The sequence below is a fragment of the Lepidochelys kempii genome, chromosome 1 (assembly GCF_965140285.1).
Source record: "Lepidochelys kempii isolate rLepKem1 chromosome 1, rLepKem1.hap1, whole genome shotgun sequence".
NCBI classification, from domain to species: domain Eukaryota; kingdom Metazoa; phylum Chordata; order Testudines; family Cheloniidae; genus Lepidochelys; species Lepidochelys kempii.
The window spans coordinates 328,008,835-328,022,761 of record NC_136380.1 but is presented as its reverse complement, the minus strand read 5'-3'; the positions used below and the strand labels follow the sequence as shown (position 1 = coordinate 328,022,761).

Sequence of the window (13,927 nt, the reverse complement as noted above, 5' to 3'; positions counted from 1 at the left end):
TTAGGGTTGTACAGGCAACCTTAATACTAGTAGGAACTTTTGAGTTCTTGAATTGGCAGCCTTAATGTTCTACTAACATAGCTGTATGCCATATATAATCAGACAGAAACAGTAAAGTGAAACAGATATCAGCAGTCCCTGCTGGTCACTTATTAATATACTTGTGTGATGCATATATGGGGTGTGTACAAACAGTTATGGATATGTGCTAGAATTATGTTATTAAAATGTGTTTGGCAAGCAATGTATAAGTACCGTCTGCCTTAGACAAAGGAATGTATATTTGTTTGTCTGTACAGCCTGATCATCAGCCAAAGACCACGAAGGGCCACTTACACATAAGGTAAACAATGCTATCATAGTGTCTCCACCTCAGCAGGAGAGAGAAACTTTATCTGGGCTATAAAAACATGGGGTCTGAACCTCAAACGATAAGTAATTGAATCAACTGTCTGTGTACAATATTACTGTACTATAAAAGTATATCAGGTATGGTCTTATAAAAGCTAATGGCACAGTGGTGATTAATATGACTGTGAAATGTATGTATTAACACTATATGATGAAATATGGAAATATGGATACTCAACGGTATTATGCTTTAAAGTCTGTGACCAAACACAGAGAAAAACCGGTTATCCCGCCCCACCCCCAATAGAAGGAAAGGTAGCTTTGTGGAACCAGAACAACTGAAGCCCTATTTACATATGAATCAGCAGGGGATGGGAAGTCCAGCATGGGAAAGAGAAAGGTAAGAACAGCATGAGGTCATCCTGACTCTGGGGACAAAACAATAAGTTTGGGAAGATAATAATCTTATAATAAGGAGAGAGAAATGGCATTAATCTCTGGACAGACACCAGGGGCCAGAGCTCTTGCAAGCTGAGAAAGATGGGCCATTCAACCAAGGGAACTGAATATATGTGGGAAACCTGCTTAGGCAAAGATCTTTCACTTAGGAAGACAATGGAAACCAGCACCTTGTACTTCTTTGGAAGGTCCTGACTGAGAGAACACCAGCCATGGCTGGAAAGAAAAAGACCATTAAGAAGTCTACCTTGAACCAAGGCTGTAGTTTGTTGAGTCACATCTTAGCCACTAGAAAGCATACTTTTACTTTTGTTTGTTTGTGAAATTTTCTAACTTTATTCCTTCTACTTGGTATCACTTAATCTATGTCCATTTGTTAATAAACTTGTTTTAGTTTTACAATAAACCAATTCAGTGCTGTGCTTGAAGGGAAGGGTGTATTTATCCCAGTTAAGTTAATAAACTGTAAATGTGCTTTTAAAAGTAGCAAATGAACCTTGCTCTTTTTCTGAGTGTTCCAGGAAAGGGTGGGACAGTTCAGGGCAGATGGCTTTGGGGAAGTTTGGGACTAGTAGTGTCTTGGGATCACTTCTACAAGTAGTAACCAGAAGCTGGTGGAAACCAGGATGGAACTGCTGTGTTATAGGCAGGCTGCTGGGATCAGAGTGCTGAACCAGGACTGCACAGCACACAGACTCAGGGAACTGCATGCTAGTTGGCTGGCTGTTGGTGTCCATGCTGTGAGCCATAGCAGCAGAGCATTAAAGGCACCCATGGTTACAAGGCAGGCGGTGACACAACCCCTTACTGATCTGGACTGCACCCCAAAACATGACAGTCACAAACCCATTACAATGAAGCATTGTAAAATACCTGATACTGAATTCCTTCATTTTATTGTAATCATTTTACTAGATGTATAACAGCAAAAGGAATTCTCCAGTCATTCCAAATGTTAAAGCAGTGCTTTATTAAATGCTTTTATTAAAAATTAAAATGCAATAAAACTTCAAAAATGCTCTGTTTGTTCACCTGAACATATTCTGGGTCATCCACAGGGAGAACAACAGATGTATCAAATAGTTGGAGAAGCACCACTATCTAATAAATATGTGTGCCAAATTGACCCAGAATTGGCCCCAGTACAACCGTTTACCACTTTGGCTTTGGCTATGTAAACTGCTTGTAAACGCTTTCTTATTTGAAAACCCTGGAGCTCCTTTACAAACACTGTATCATCCCACAAAATAGTCTGCCTCCTTCCCATTTGTCCAACAGCTGATCAAATTATCTGTAAAACATTAAGTGCTGCCTGATGCTATTAATCTCTTACCTGCTACTCTGTAACATGACAAAGATCAGAAATAAACACAATTTTATGCATTCCTCATTTTGAGAAAGGATAAGTCTTGTTATCTTTGATGTCATTACCTTAAGACATATGAAAGGGTATAGTCACAGGAATATGAAAACTACTTTCAAAGCTTTTACTGCTAGAGAGAGATTTTACAAAAAATAAAATATGGGCTTGATTCCATCACCCTCACATACATGAACTTAGGTATCTTATTCTAACATCGTCACCTTACTCTACCACTCTATAGGACTACTTGCAGAATAATGTCAACATGAGTGAGGGTGATGGATTAGGGCCCTAATCAACTAAAAGAATCCAACCTTAGATTTTTTGCATAGTCTTTTTTCCCCAATTATCCTCCTCTCTATTGCTGGGACAGTTAGAAGTACAATTACATTGGAAGAACCTCCAGTCTTTTAGCAAGCAGAATATTCAGAGATCACAGTACTCCATTTGTGGATTAGGTGAACCTAAGCAATTATTGTCAATTTTATGATTATGAAAATATACTGGATTAAAAAAAATCAAATTCTATATGTAATGCGTATGACAGGAGACAGGCACTTTTTATAGGAAGGGTCAACTTCTGACTGTAAGTACATTAAATAGAATTGACAACGCCATGACATTTTATCTTTAAAGATTTCACTGTCATTATGGTTCTGGTACAGAATGTTGACAATGAGAGGAATCTTAAAACTATATTCAAATGTAAACTTTCTTGACCAGTGTCAGCTTGGCATCAACTCACACTTTAATTACTGTTAACAGATTCTCCCAGATATGACTGCTATACAGATATTTTATCTTCCTGTTAATTAGTAATTATGCTTTGGCAGGAAAAACACTGTTTCTTTCCAATTATTCCAGAACTCAGTGATTATTTAAAGTTGGCTAATTAGCAGTGGGCGGCTGGTACATCTTCTGGGCAAATTGTGTTTGATAATCCCTATTAAAATATACATGGCGGTAGTTGACTTGTAACAAAAAAAGAAGTGGCAGTTCAAAGGGTATTAGATACAGCACAAGGCAAATGGGGGCCTATTAAAATTTCCCCAACTGTTCTAATGAGAATGCCGAGGGTAATTTCTTCCTAGTTTACCATCTGTTTGGTTTCTGGCATGTATCTCTGGTGTGAAGGGAGGGTCCTGGAGCCCATTTGGCTTGTCACAAAGTAAACCAGGGATCTGAAGCAAGTTCAGTAGTTCACAAAGCAGCTCTCCAAAAATGTTATGTGCGTAGCTGAAAACTTTTTTTAAAAATAACATTTTACCGAATATTCCCTATTTTGAAAGCTGTGAGTATAGCCATTGGAAAAAATCTTCATAGGCTCACCTATGCATAAAATTCAACAGCTGGCTTTTTTCCATCTCTTATAATGGTAACGGGAGATGTTTTTCCTTTATCTAGAGCTGTAAGCTAAAACATTACTCCACAAATATCTATATTTGAGCATAAGTCTCTAAAGGGTAGGTAGTGATCCTAATACACAGATCAGTGTAGGGGCAGTGGAAGTGCCCTGCTGCACTAGAAGCTCTCAGATTACTCCTTGGCAAATTCTGTGCAACTGCAGTGCAGCAGAAAAATGCCCCCTGCAAAATGGTTTCTGCGGGGAAGCAAAGAGAAGCTGCACCAGTGCTTCCCCTAGCTGCAGGAAGCTCTGCAGCATTGGGGTGGGGGGGTGTCTGGGTGCGGAGGGTTGAGGCTGGGAGGCGGTTTCCAGGTGCAGGGGTTGAGGCTCAGCAGGGGTGTTGTTGTTGGGAGGTCTGGATGCACCAGGGTTAGGAGAACAGAGGGAGCAGCTCCCTGTACAGTGACCCCTCCCCTCACATGCACACCTGGAACCCCCCACCAAGCCCCCTCCATATCAGGAGGCCCCAGCACCCAGACCACCCCCCCCACAGAGCCCTCCAAACTCCCACCCTGCTGAGCCTCACCCTTTGCATCATGAGCCCCCACCCGACCAAGTCCCACTCTCCCCCTTCACTGAGCCCTAACCAACTTCACCTTGCCCCGCCTTGCAGAGTCACATTCCCCCTGGACCCAGAACCCTGCACCGAACACCCGTGCACCCAGATTCCCCCCACCGAGCTGCCCATACCCAGATTGCCCCACACAGAACCCCAGTACTCTTGAAGGAATTCTGCATAGAAAAATTTTAAAATTTAAAATTCTGCAAAGTTTGAATATTTTAATTGTCAAAATAACATAGAAACACAATAACAATATAATCACACCATTTGCAATTATTTTGGTAATTTATTTCAAAACACTTGTCAGCAAATAATTGAAAATGGTGTGTTTATATTGTGTTATTTTGACAAATAAAAATGCAGAATTTTGCAGAATTTTAAAATGTGTGCAGAACATTTAATTTTTTGGCACAGAATATTAAATTTTTGGTGCAGAATTCACTCAGGAGTATCAGATGAATTGTGATTGAAATGGGCCCAATTCCTATGATGGCTATAGGGAGCACAAATCAGAATGATTCCAACTGCATGCTCTTACAGGGTGCAGCATGCACTCCAGACACCTCATCTCATGCACTGCACTAACTTCCTCCTCTCACTCCCCCAACCCCCATTCCTGATATAACTTGAATCCAATTCCCAGTCCCTCACTCTCACCAAACCCCACATCAAATCTCCAGTTTCCTACCTGTAATTTTCACCCCTCTTGCTGTCTCCCTCCTTCGCTTTTAAAAGAGAGTGCAGAAGGTCTTGTAGCTTCCCAATAGGGCCACTCATTGCATGCTGAAGCCTTCCAGTTCTTTGCTCCTTAAAGTGCAACACCTCTTTGAAGGAAAATGTCAGAACAAGAGATTTCCTGCTTTACAGCTTTGCATAAGAGGTGCAGTCCTGGGGTACAAGTAACCATAAAACTGAAGGGTGCAATAAGCAAATATACTAAGACGTAGCAGTGAGGCCATCAGCCACGTTCATGGATTCCAAGGCCAGAAGGCACCATTGTGATTGTCTGACCCCCCCTGCATAACACAGGTTGTAGAACTTCCCCAAAATAGTTCCTAGGACATATCTTTCAGAACAACATCCAACCTTGATTTGAAAATTGTCAGTTGGGCCCTCATACGTGGGGAGAGGGATAGCAGTTGAAGAGGGGTAAGGAATATCATCAAGGATGAAGATGAGTCCATAGGGAAGGATATTTGAGGACTAGAGGGGGAGTGGGACAAGGGGGAATCCTGGAAAGGACAAGGAAGGAGAGTGGAAACTTGAAGATAAACAACACTAAAATGAAAATTGAGCTGAGCCCAGAAACACACACTGCACTAATTGAGGACTAATGGTATAAGTGATGATACAGAAAGATGCAGCTTGAGATATCTTCAGTGAACTAGTATGCCAGGAGATCTCACAAGGAGAAAATAATTCATATTAAAAAGTAGGTTTAAAGCTTTTTTCTGTGCTGAAAGATTCTCACAGCCTGCTTAGTCAGGCATACGGCACATATTTCTGTCTTCTCTCAGTTCTGATTTTAGCTTTACAGTTCATGTCTAACTGAGCCTTACCAAAGGTTCTGTTTGGGTCAACGGACAAAGATTTAGGACCTTCATTACATTTTACCCAAATCAGCTCACTAATTCCTTCCTAACACGATTGTTAGACGAATTTTCAAATTAATATTTTGATAAGATGGTAAAGTCCACACAGGAAAGCAGAAGTGACCCATTCACTTGGCCAGAGAATATATGTTTTTATGCCTATAAACAAAGAAACCTAACCCCTTTGGAATAAACCTATCAGTATAACCCACCCCTACCCACCCACCCCCAATGATTCCAAACAGAGGAAACTAATTTAGGGCTTGTTGTCACTGCATTGTCACCGTGAGCTACAACTTGAGTTTTGACCCTAACCTGACCACACACAAAAATCTCTAGCTTTAAGTGGTGCTTAAAGCTTGAGCTAGCTGGCCTGTCAGCTGGTATGGGCTGAAGCACCGCTGCTTCTGATGCTGGAGCCAGTAATGCAGTGGGGCTGCAGCAGCTTGAGTTACACGCCCCCATCAGCTGCTAATCCAGTCACTCTGTGTATCTTCAGAGTTTTCTTGAAGTGTGGCCACTCTCATTCAAGCTAGGCTAGCTTGAATGGAGTGACATGAGTGGAGTAACTTGAGCCAACTGTCGCAGAGAAGAATTAACAGCATTTGGGTCTCTAGCAAATGTTTTTCTAAGTTAGGTAGTTAAAAGATAATTATCGTGACAGCATGAAAGATAGATCTATTGGAAAGATTTCATAGATTTTATCATCAGACAGGACCATTAAGATAGTTTAGTCTGACCCCCTACATAACACAGGCCATTAAACTTCCCCCTAGTAATTCATGCAGTAGAGAGAATTTTATCCCAGTGTTTCCCAAACTTGGGAGGCCGCTTGTTCAGGGAAAGCCCCTGGTGGGCCGGGCCGGTTTGTTTACCTGCTGCGTCCGCAGGTTTGGCCAATTTTGGCTCCCACTGGCCGCGGTTCGCTGCTCCAGGCCAATGGGGGGGTGAGGGAAGCGGCATGGGCCACAGGGACGTACTAGCCGCCGCTTCCCGCAGCCCCCATTAGCCTGGAGCGGCGAATTGCAGCCAGTGGGAGCCGCGATCGGCCAAAGCTGCGGACGTGGCAGGTAAACAAACCGGCCCAGCGCACCAGGGGCTTTCCCTGCACAAGCGGCGTCCCAAGTTTGGGGAACACTGTTCTATCCTACTACACAGATAAACACTACCAAGCCCAGTGACCTAGTTTTCATCCCTCCAGTTCTTGTAAGGGCCAACTTCTGTCAAGTTTCTTCTCCACAAAATGCCACACACAAGTCTCCAAATTCACGTTTTTAGGCCTCACACAGTCTCAGCCAATTTTTGTTTTTTAAGTTCAGTTCCGTATGTACTATGACAATCCCACCCATATATGATGGACAGATAGGTAGATCTGCTTCTCCAATAACATTCTGTTTCATTTTTCATTTTGTTATCAGCCTTCCTAGCAATGTGCTTTATGTTTCTTTCAAAAAGTAAACACATGCCATTGTCTCTGTTGTTACTTTGCTTCCAGTGACCCTGAAATACATTAAACATTGTGGCTAATATATTTTTAAAACTACTTCATTCCTCTAGGATCTGATCCTACAATGTACTGATTGCTATTGGGGAGGCCTTCACCACTTCACAGGGTAAGTTCCCAAATGAGCCTAAAAACTAAACGCTGTTATCACCATTGCTCTCATGGTTCTTTTTTACTGCCAGTGTTAGGAGAGAGCACAATAGCATCAGGTCATCGTGATCATCCCAATGATTTTCTTGAATTTATTTTTAAATTTAAGAGCAAGCAAAGAAAAAGAGCAATTAAAAATTAAATGAGATTTTATCTAAAATGCCATTTAAACAACTCTGCTCAGATAACACAATAAGCCCTACAGTTTGCATGGTTAAGCTGCAGCTCAAAAGACAGGTCAGAGATGGAAACATTTTTTCTGCAACGCATAAAGGGATATTCATAATTAAACAGCGGACTTCCTCAGGGCATCGTGTTTCAGTATTCATATTGACAAGAAAAATGAGATATTTCAAACTCTGCATGACTGATTTTGCATATCTTCTGCTTTAATTTTTTTCTGGCCTTTAGGCTTTGAGATCCTTTTGGTCAGGAGTGCACACGTTTTAGAGAGTCTTGTTATTGAGTCTTTTTAACTACTATTCCAAGAATATGTTAACATTTAAAGAGTTAGGTTACAAAACGATATCTGACACATAAAGAAGAGATCAAGTTTTGTTTTGTTGTGTATGTTCTATAAATATTGGGCACAGTGAGGAGCACAACATAACACACACATTTTATGTATGATAATGCCAGTGAAGAAACTTAGGGAAAAATATATTTGCCTTTTTGTAAATGACCAATCCTGTTTAGACCCTATTAAATATCTTACTTAATCATCATTCTTAGTCAGACCTAGTTAAACATAATATTTTCTGCTTACTTTTGTGAGTTGTTAGGAAATTACTAATATTCTCTGATGTTTGATTTAAACTATTTAACATTTCATACTGTAATATTATAGTTGACAGTAAACTGGCCATCCCAGAAATTTGAGATATGTACATAAACCCTGTACAATCTCTATCATTTACAGTTTTCAAATCAAATACGAAGGTACCTCATCTACATCATGGATCTGGATATATAAAAATACTATACAACAATGGTACTCAACCTTCCAGTGACTCACAGTTTGGTACGTGATTCCCATGCTGTCTCAGGCACCATAGAAAGTACCTGTGATATCTGCATTTTGCCTCCCTCTGAATGGTTCTTATGCAGAGCAAGAAGACACACAAGCTAAGTGGAGTTGGGATGGGTGAAAATGGTGCTGTTTCGTAGCTACCATCAGTGAATATTAATGAACCAATATTTGGTATTAAAACCTTTTTTAAAAAATTGGGCTATTTTATGTTTTGGAGGTGAAACAGATAAGTCACAGACTCAATGATTTTTTTTAAGAATGATAATAACCTGCTATGTATGTTTGCTATCTGAAAGTTACCAAGAAGTTATAAGAGTAATGTTAATAATGTGCATTGTAACAGAGAGTGTTACATCCTCCTAATTATTTAAGATTCCTATAAACAAGGTGTTTACAGTTTAGCTATAAAATGTACACAAACATACAAACAGGTTAGTGCAAACGCAAAATGTGTATTTTTCTCTCATTCAGATATGCTGCAGCATAACTACCCATTTAGCGGATCAGAGATATATTTATACTGCAGGCACTGCGTTTACATCTGTTTTAGGAAATTAAGCCCCAATTATTTGTTTTCAGAAGCAAGGGCCATAATAAAGTTAAGTCTTACAGAGTAAGTAACTGTGTCAGTAAAAGACCATCAAGATAAAGCAGAAGATTGGATGCAACAGCTACATCTCAATGAACAGATAAAGTTAAAGGTCACAAATAATCATAGTACCAAAAATGTCCATTCTATTTTGTACAAAATGTTCTTGGTTGGAGTTAATGACTGTAGAGACATCTGTTATCTGAGAATAAGCAAGAGTTCTTATTTAAAAAAAAATCACTAAGTCTTGACCAAATGTAGAGAGTTTATGTATTACATGCCGTTTATAAAAGTTGTAAAACAGACAAAGAAACAAAGGTAAAGGACTTGTACTGTGAAAAAATTTTGGCAGCAAAAGATGAAACCATGCAAACTGGATTTACTAGTAGTGGGTTTCTCCCAACTCTGCATATGACAACATCTTTGTGATTTTCACTTAGTCTTCTTTTAGAATCTAATTTATATTAATGCAGAAGATGCTTCCAAGAGATGAACTGCAAAAACAGGTGGCTGCAAATTATTCGTACACACTTGGGGCGGGATTTTCAAAAGTGCTCTGCGTTGGCCTACTTCTACCATTGGCCTAACTTTTACCAATGAATTCAATGATAAAACCTTCAGAACATTTGAAAATCCTCCTCCTTAATCTTTTACTAAAACTCTGGACAAAAATAATCAATCAGTCATATAATATATATTGAATGGAGTTTTGGTTTAAATAGAAAGCTATTGTTCAGTCACTGGAAAAAGTGGTTGACATTATTGCCCAGCGGAGTTGGTTTTCCAATCTGTTTCTTTATGAATTAAATGCTTCCAGTTAAATGCTGCATATTATACCATTTAGAAATGACTGTTTTCCTTCAGTTACTCTGCTGAGGCTTCTCTTTCAGTTCATATGATTCTTTCAGCAAGTAGAATTGCTCCAGCAGTAATAGAAGAATCCACCTTAGATAAATATATGTGAAATGTATGTGAAAACTGTTCTCACTTTTCACAGATATCCCTCACATTTGTAGCGTAATCACTAATCCCTTCCAGGCCAGGACTTATGGGAAACCTATGTGTTGATTATCACCAGACAGCGTGTTTGTTTAATATTTGAGCTACACTGCTACGGATAACTAGAGGGCCACCTAACCGCATCAACAGCCCGACTACAGAATCACCTTTTTATTCACTACAACTCGGTCCTGTCTCTTTTGTATTATCATGGACATAGTAATATTGACTAAAAACCTGTTTTTATTCAGAACAAATTTTGGGGCATGTGGGTGTAAGTAAATTATTTTCATATGCATAGGGGCAGCTGTTAGTTACTTCTCTATTCAAATTGTCTAACACTTTCCATTACAAACAATTCTAGCAACCTTTTCTTTGAAAAACTCTCAGACCTCCATAGTTTGCTGCAGGCCTTTGAAATTCACCCATAAGAACCTCCTCCAGCTAAAAAAGTGCTTTTTCTTCGGCTCATGAAGTTCTTCTGAAACCTTGTTGAGATCAAAACTGTTAAAAGTATCACCATTTCCCTTTTTTCACTTGCCTTCCTCAGGTAGCATGACAAAATTGTAACTGACTACAAAAATTCTAACACTGGATCCATCTTGCTTCCAAAACTGCAGCAGCACTGGGAGAACCTAGAGCAGCTAGGGGAGAATAAAGCAGGGAAAGAGTTGGGCTCCCCCAAGCAATCTCATGGTCCTAACATATGGCCCCAACTCTGGGTGGCACCTAATAGGGCAGGAACCCTTACAACTCATGGTGGGGGGAGGGAAAAGTATGGTGTTTCCCCTAGACCCAAACATGGTGCCAGCAGCCCATCCCCCACTCTGGAGGCATGAGTCCCCCACAACTATGGGGTGGGGTGGAAGGGAAAAAGAGCCTGTCAGGGTTCCCTCCCCTACCTGAACTCTAGGGTACAGATGAGGGGACCCCCATGAAAGACCCCGTAAGCTTATTTCTACCAGCTTAGGTTAAAACTTCCCCAAGGCACAAATTCTTTGCCCTTGTATGCTGCCACCACCAAGTGATTTAACAAAGAATCAGGGAAAGGACCACTTGGAGTTCCTATTCCCCCAAAATATCCCCTCAAGCCCTTACACCCCCTTTCCTGGGGAGGCTTGAGAATAATATCCTAACCAATTGGTTACAAAGTGATCACAGACCCAAACCCCTGGGTCTTAGGACAATGGAGAAATCAGTTAGGTTCTTAAAAGAAGGATTTTATTTAAAAAAAAAGGTAAAAATCACCTCTGTAAAAATCAGGAGGTAAAATAACTTTACAGGGTAACAGAAGATTCAAAAACACAGCAGAACTTCCTCTAGGTTTAGTTTCAAAGTTACAAAAAACAGGAATAAACCTCCCTCCAGCAAAGGAAAATTCACAAGCAGAACAAAAGATAATCTAATACGCCTTGCCTGGATTTTACTTACAATTTTTGTAATATGAGAGACTTTTAGGATGGTTTATAAGGGGAAGGAGTTTTCTGACCTAATGCTTATCTGCTTCCCAAGAGAATACACAAAAACAAAGCCTTCCCCCCCCACACCCAAGTTTTGAAAGTATCTTCTTTCCCCATTGGTTCTTTTGGTCAGGTGCCAACCAGGTTATTTGAGCTTCTTAACCCCTTACAGGTATGGAGGAATTCTAGGCTACCCTTAGCTGTACGGTTATGACAGAGCCAATCCAGGACAATCCCCTGGACAACTACCCAATGGATGTAGCACATGGTGCCAGAGCCTGTTTTTCTCCTGCCCGGGGTAGCAGCCTAATCTGCCACCACCAGCTAACATAATAGTCCTATGTCTCAAGTGGGAAAAGTCTGTGCTACAATGCTGACAACTCAGGGTTCAAACTCTACAGATATGCAATGGAGGAAGGTTTTTACAATTGCAAAGAAAAGTTTGATCTACATTTTTCCCTTAACAAAACCCTAGAAAATTATATAAAAGGCTACATTAAAAGAATGTTATTTAGATCACAGAGTCAAGCTCTCAAATATTAAGAAATGCTAGCTTCATGCTTCCCATGCAATTTTAATTTTGTCCCATTGTACATAGGCACTATGGAACAGTCTTTAACTACATGATCACAAATGATTTTTTCCAACAGGATCTAGGCTTCATTCAGTGCACAGGTTGGATGCACATGCGTGCCCATCTATCATTTCCTAAGGTTCAAGTTTTTGCTTTGTATGTATCACTTTGCTATGTATCACTTATTCGTGTGTGTGTCTGTTTGTTTGTAAAAACAGTGCCAGCAGAGGAGAGATCATTTTCTCTCTAGAGCAGCTCAATATTTCCAGAGGTAAGGAGTATCTGGTCAACTTTCCTGGAAGGGAAAGGTGACCACTCTTGTAGTGTCATGTGTGTGAGAGAATCAGGGTCTTCTTGTGGGAATTGGTTCTCTGTGGAATGCATGCAATTCTGTGCATCTAAGGCATGTCTTTGGGATGGAGACTTTCTGATTGGTTTTCCTTTTTTTTTTTTTTTTACACACACAGTTTAAGGAGCTGATCCAAAGCTCATGGAAGTTATTGACTCCTACAGATTTTGGATCAGGTCCCAGCACACAATATAAAGTCAATTTATTTAAATTGTGTTCACCTTAATTTCTCTACAAAACTAAGTATTTGTTATCTTGAGTTGCAGAATATTTTGAATTACAACAAATACAAGTCTAGGTTTGTTAATCACATTAGACTTACCAAATCCAAAAGCGCTAGAGCCACCAATACTTTGTGAAGCCTGAACGCTGGTAGACGTATAGAGTCCTGTTACCAGTAAGCCATCGAAGAATGTACTTGTCGAAATAGTCACTGAAATGAAAGATATAAAAATTCTGTAAGGACCACTCAATTGTGTGCTGAGTTCTCTACTCTTTCTAATGACAAGATTCTGCCATCCTTACTTCATTGACTAAAAACCTTGCTACACACACACACGCACATGCACACAGTGGTTCTTCTCATGGAGAAGCACAACTAGATAAATAAGAGTAGCAGACTCTTGGAGCTCAAATAATGAACTTCACTTCTGTGTAAGAAACTGTCCTGAAATACTACTCTCACTACATATACAATGATTTAGAGACTGTAAATTAGTTTGCAAATGTAAATTTCACAAATATCGTTGCTCAATATCTAATCAGGGTTCCTGATTTTGGAATTTATTTTTAATATTTTTTCAGGGTTTATTTTTAGCAAAGAGACTGTATTTAGAAGAAAACAATTGGTGTTTGTTATTTTTTACTCCTAAATTAATCATAAATCATTTATCATTAATAATCTGTCACATGAAATGGACACAATTGAGAATTACAGCATCAGGATTTGAAATTAACATCAGAAAGGTCACTCATCTCTATCCGATAAGCTCCTTTTCCTAGAAGGCAAAAAAACTCATATTAAACTAAATGAACTGGTTTTTAGAAAATTTCAACATCACCGTCAGTAGAACATGTGGTTTACAGCTGGCTGTCAAGACCACAGAATAAACGACATAAGCAATAAAATAATTAAGGTTTATAGTATCGCTCTTTCTGGATTTCAAATGTGTGCTACATGACAATAGTAATACACTTTAGTGTATTAAGCAGTTAAGTCATATACGCACATAGGTCATTATAGACCAAGTATATTAAAATAATCCACTGGAGAATTTTAAAAAATATTCTTAGCTATATCAGTTAAAACCATTGTCCCGATTTTCTTGACACTTGCAATTTTCAGCTGAAAATGCATATTATTTAGGAAGGCATTGAACACTGAAAAAACAACAACAATTCACAATTTTTGCAGTTTATTCTGTAAACATTCATCCTCAGGTTTTTGCTTTGATGTCTTATCAGATGTTATCAATTTAAACAGAAAATCCTATGTACAATCTGCTTGAATGTTCTATCCTAAAACGGCCAGAACTATTAA

At 39.5% G+C, this 13,927-nt stretch overlaps 1 protein-coding gene across 2 annotated transcripts in view; it reads right to left on the bottom strand.

The window, feature by feature from the left end:
- RELN (reelin) overlaps positions 1–13,927 on the bottom strand; it is a 456,663-nt gene that overhangs the window by 373,245 nt on the left and 69,491 nt on the right. For both annotated transcript variants that reach the window (XM_073328520.2, XM_073328521.2), the window contains exon 2: positions 12,710–12,820. In XM_073328520.2, coding sequence (XP_073184621.1) covers positions 12,710–12,820 — 111 coding nt within the window. The remainder of the gene's footprint in view (positions 1–12,709; positions 12,821–13,927) is intronic.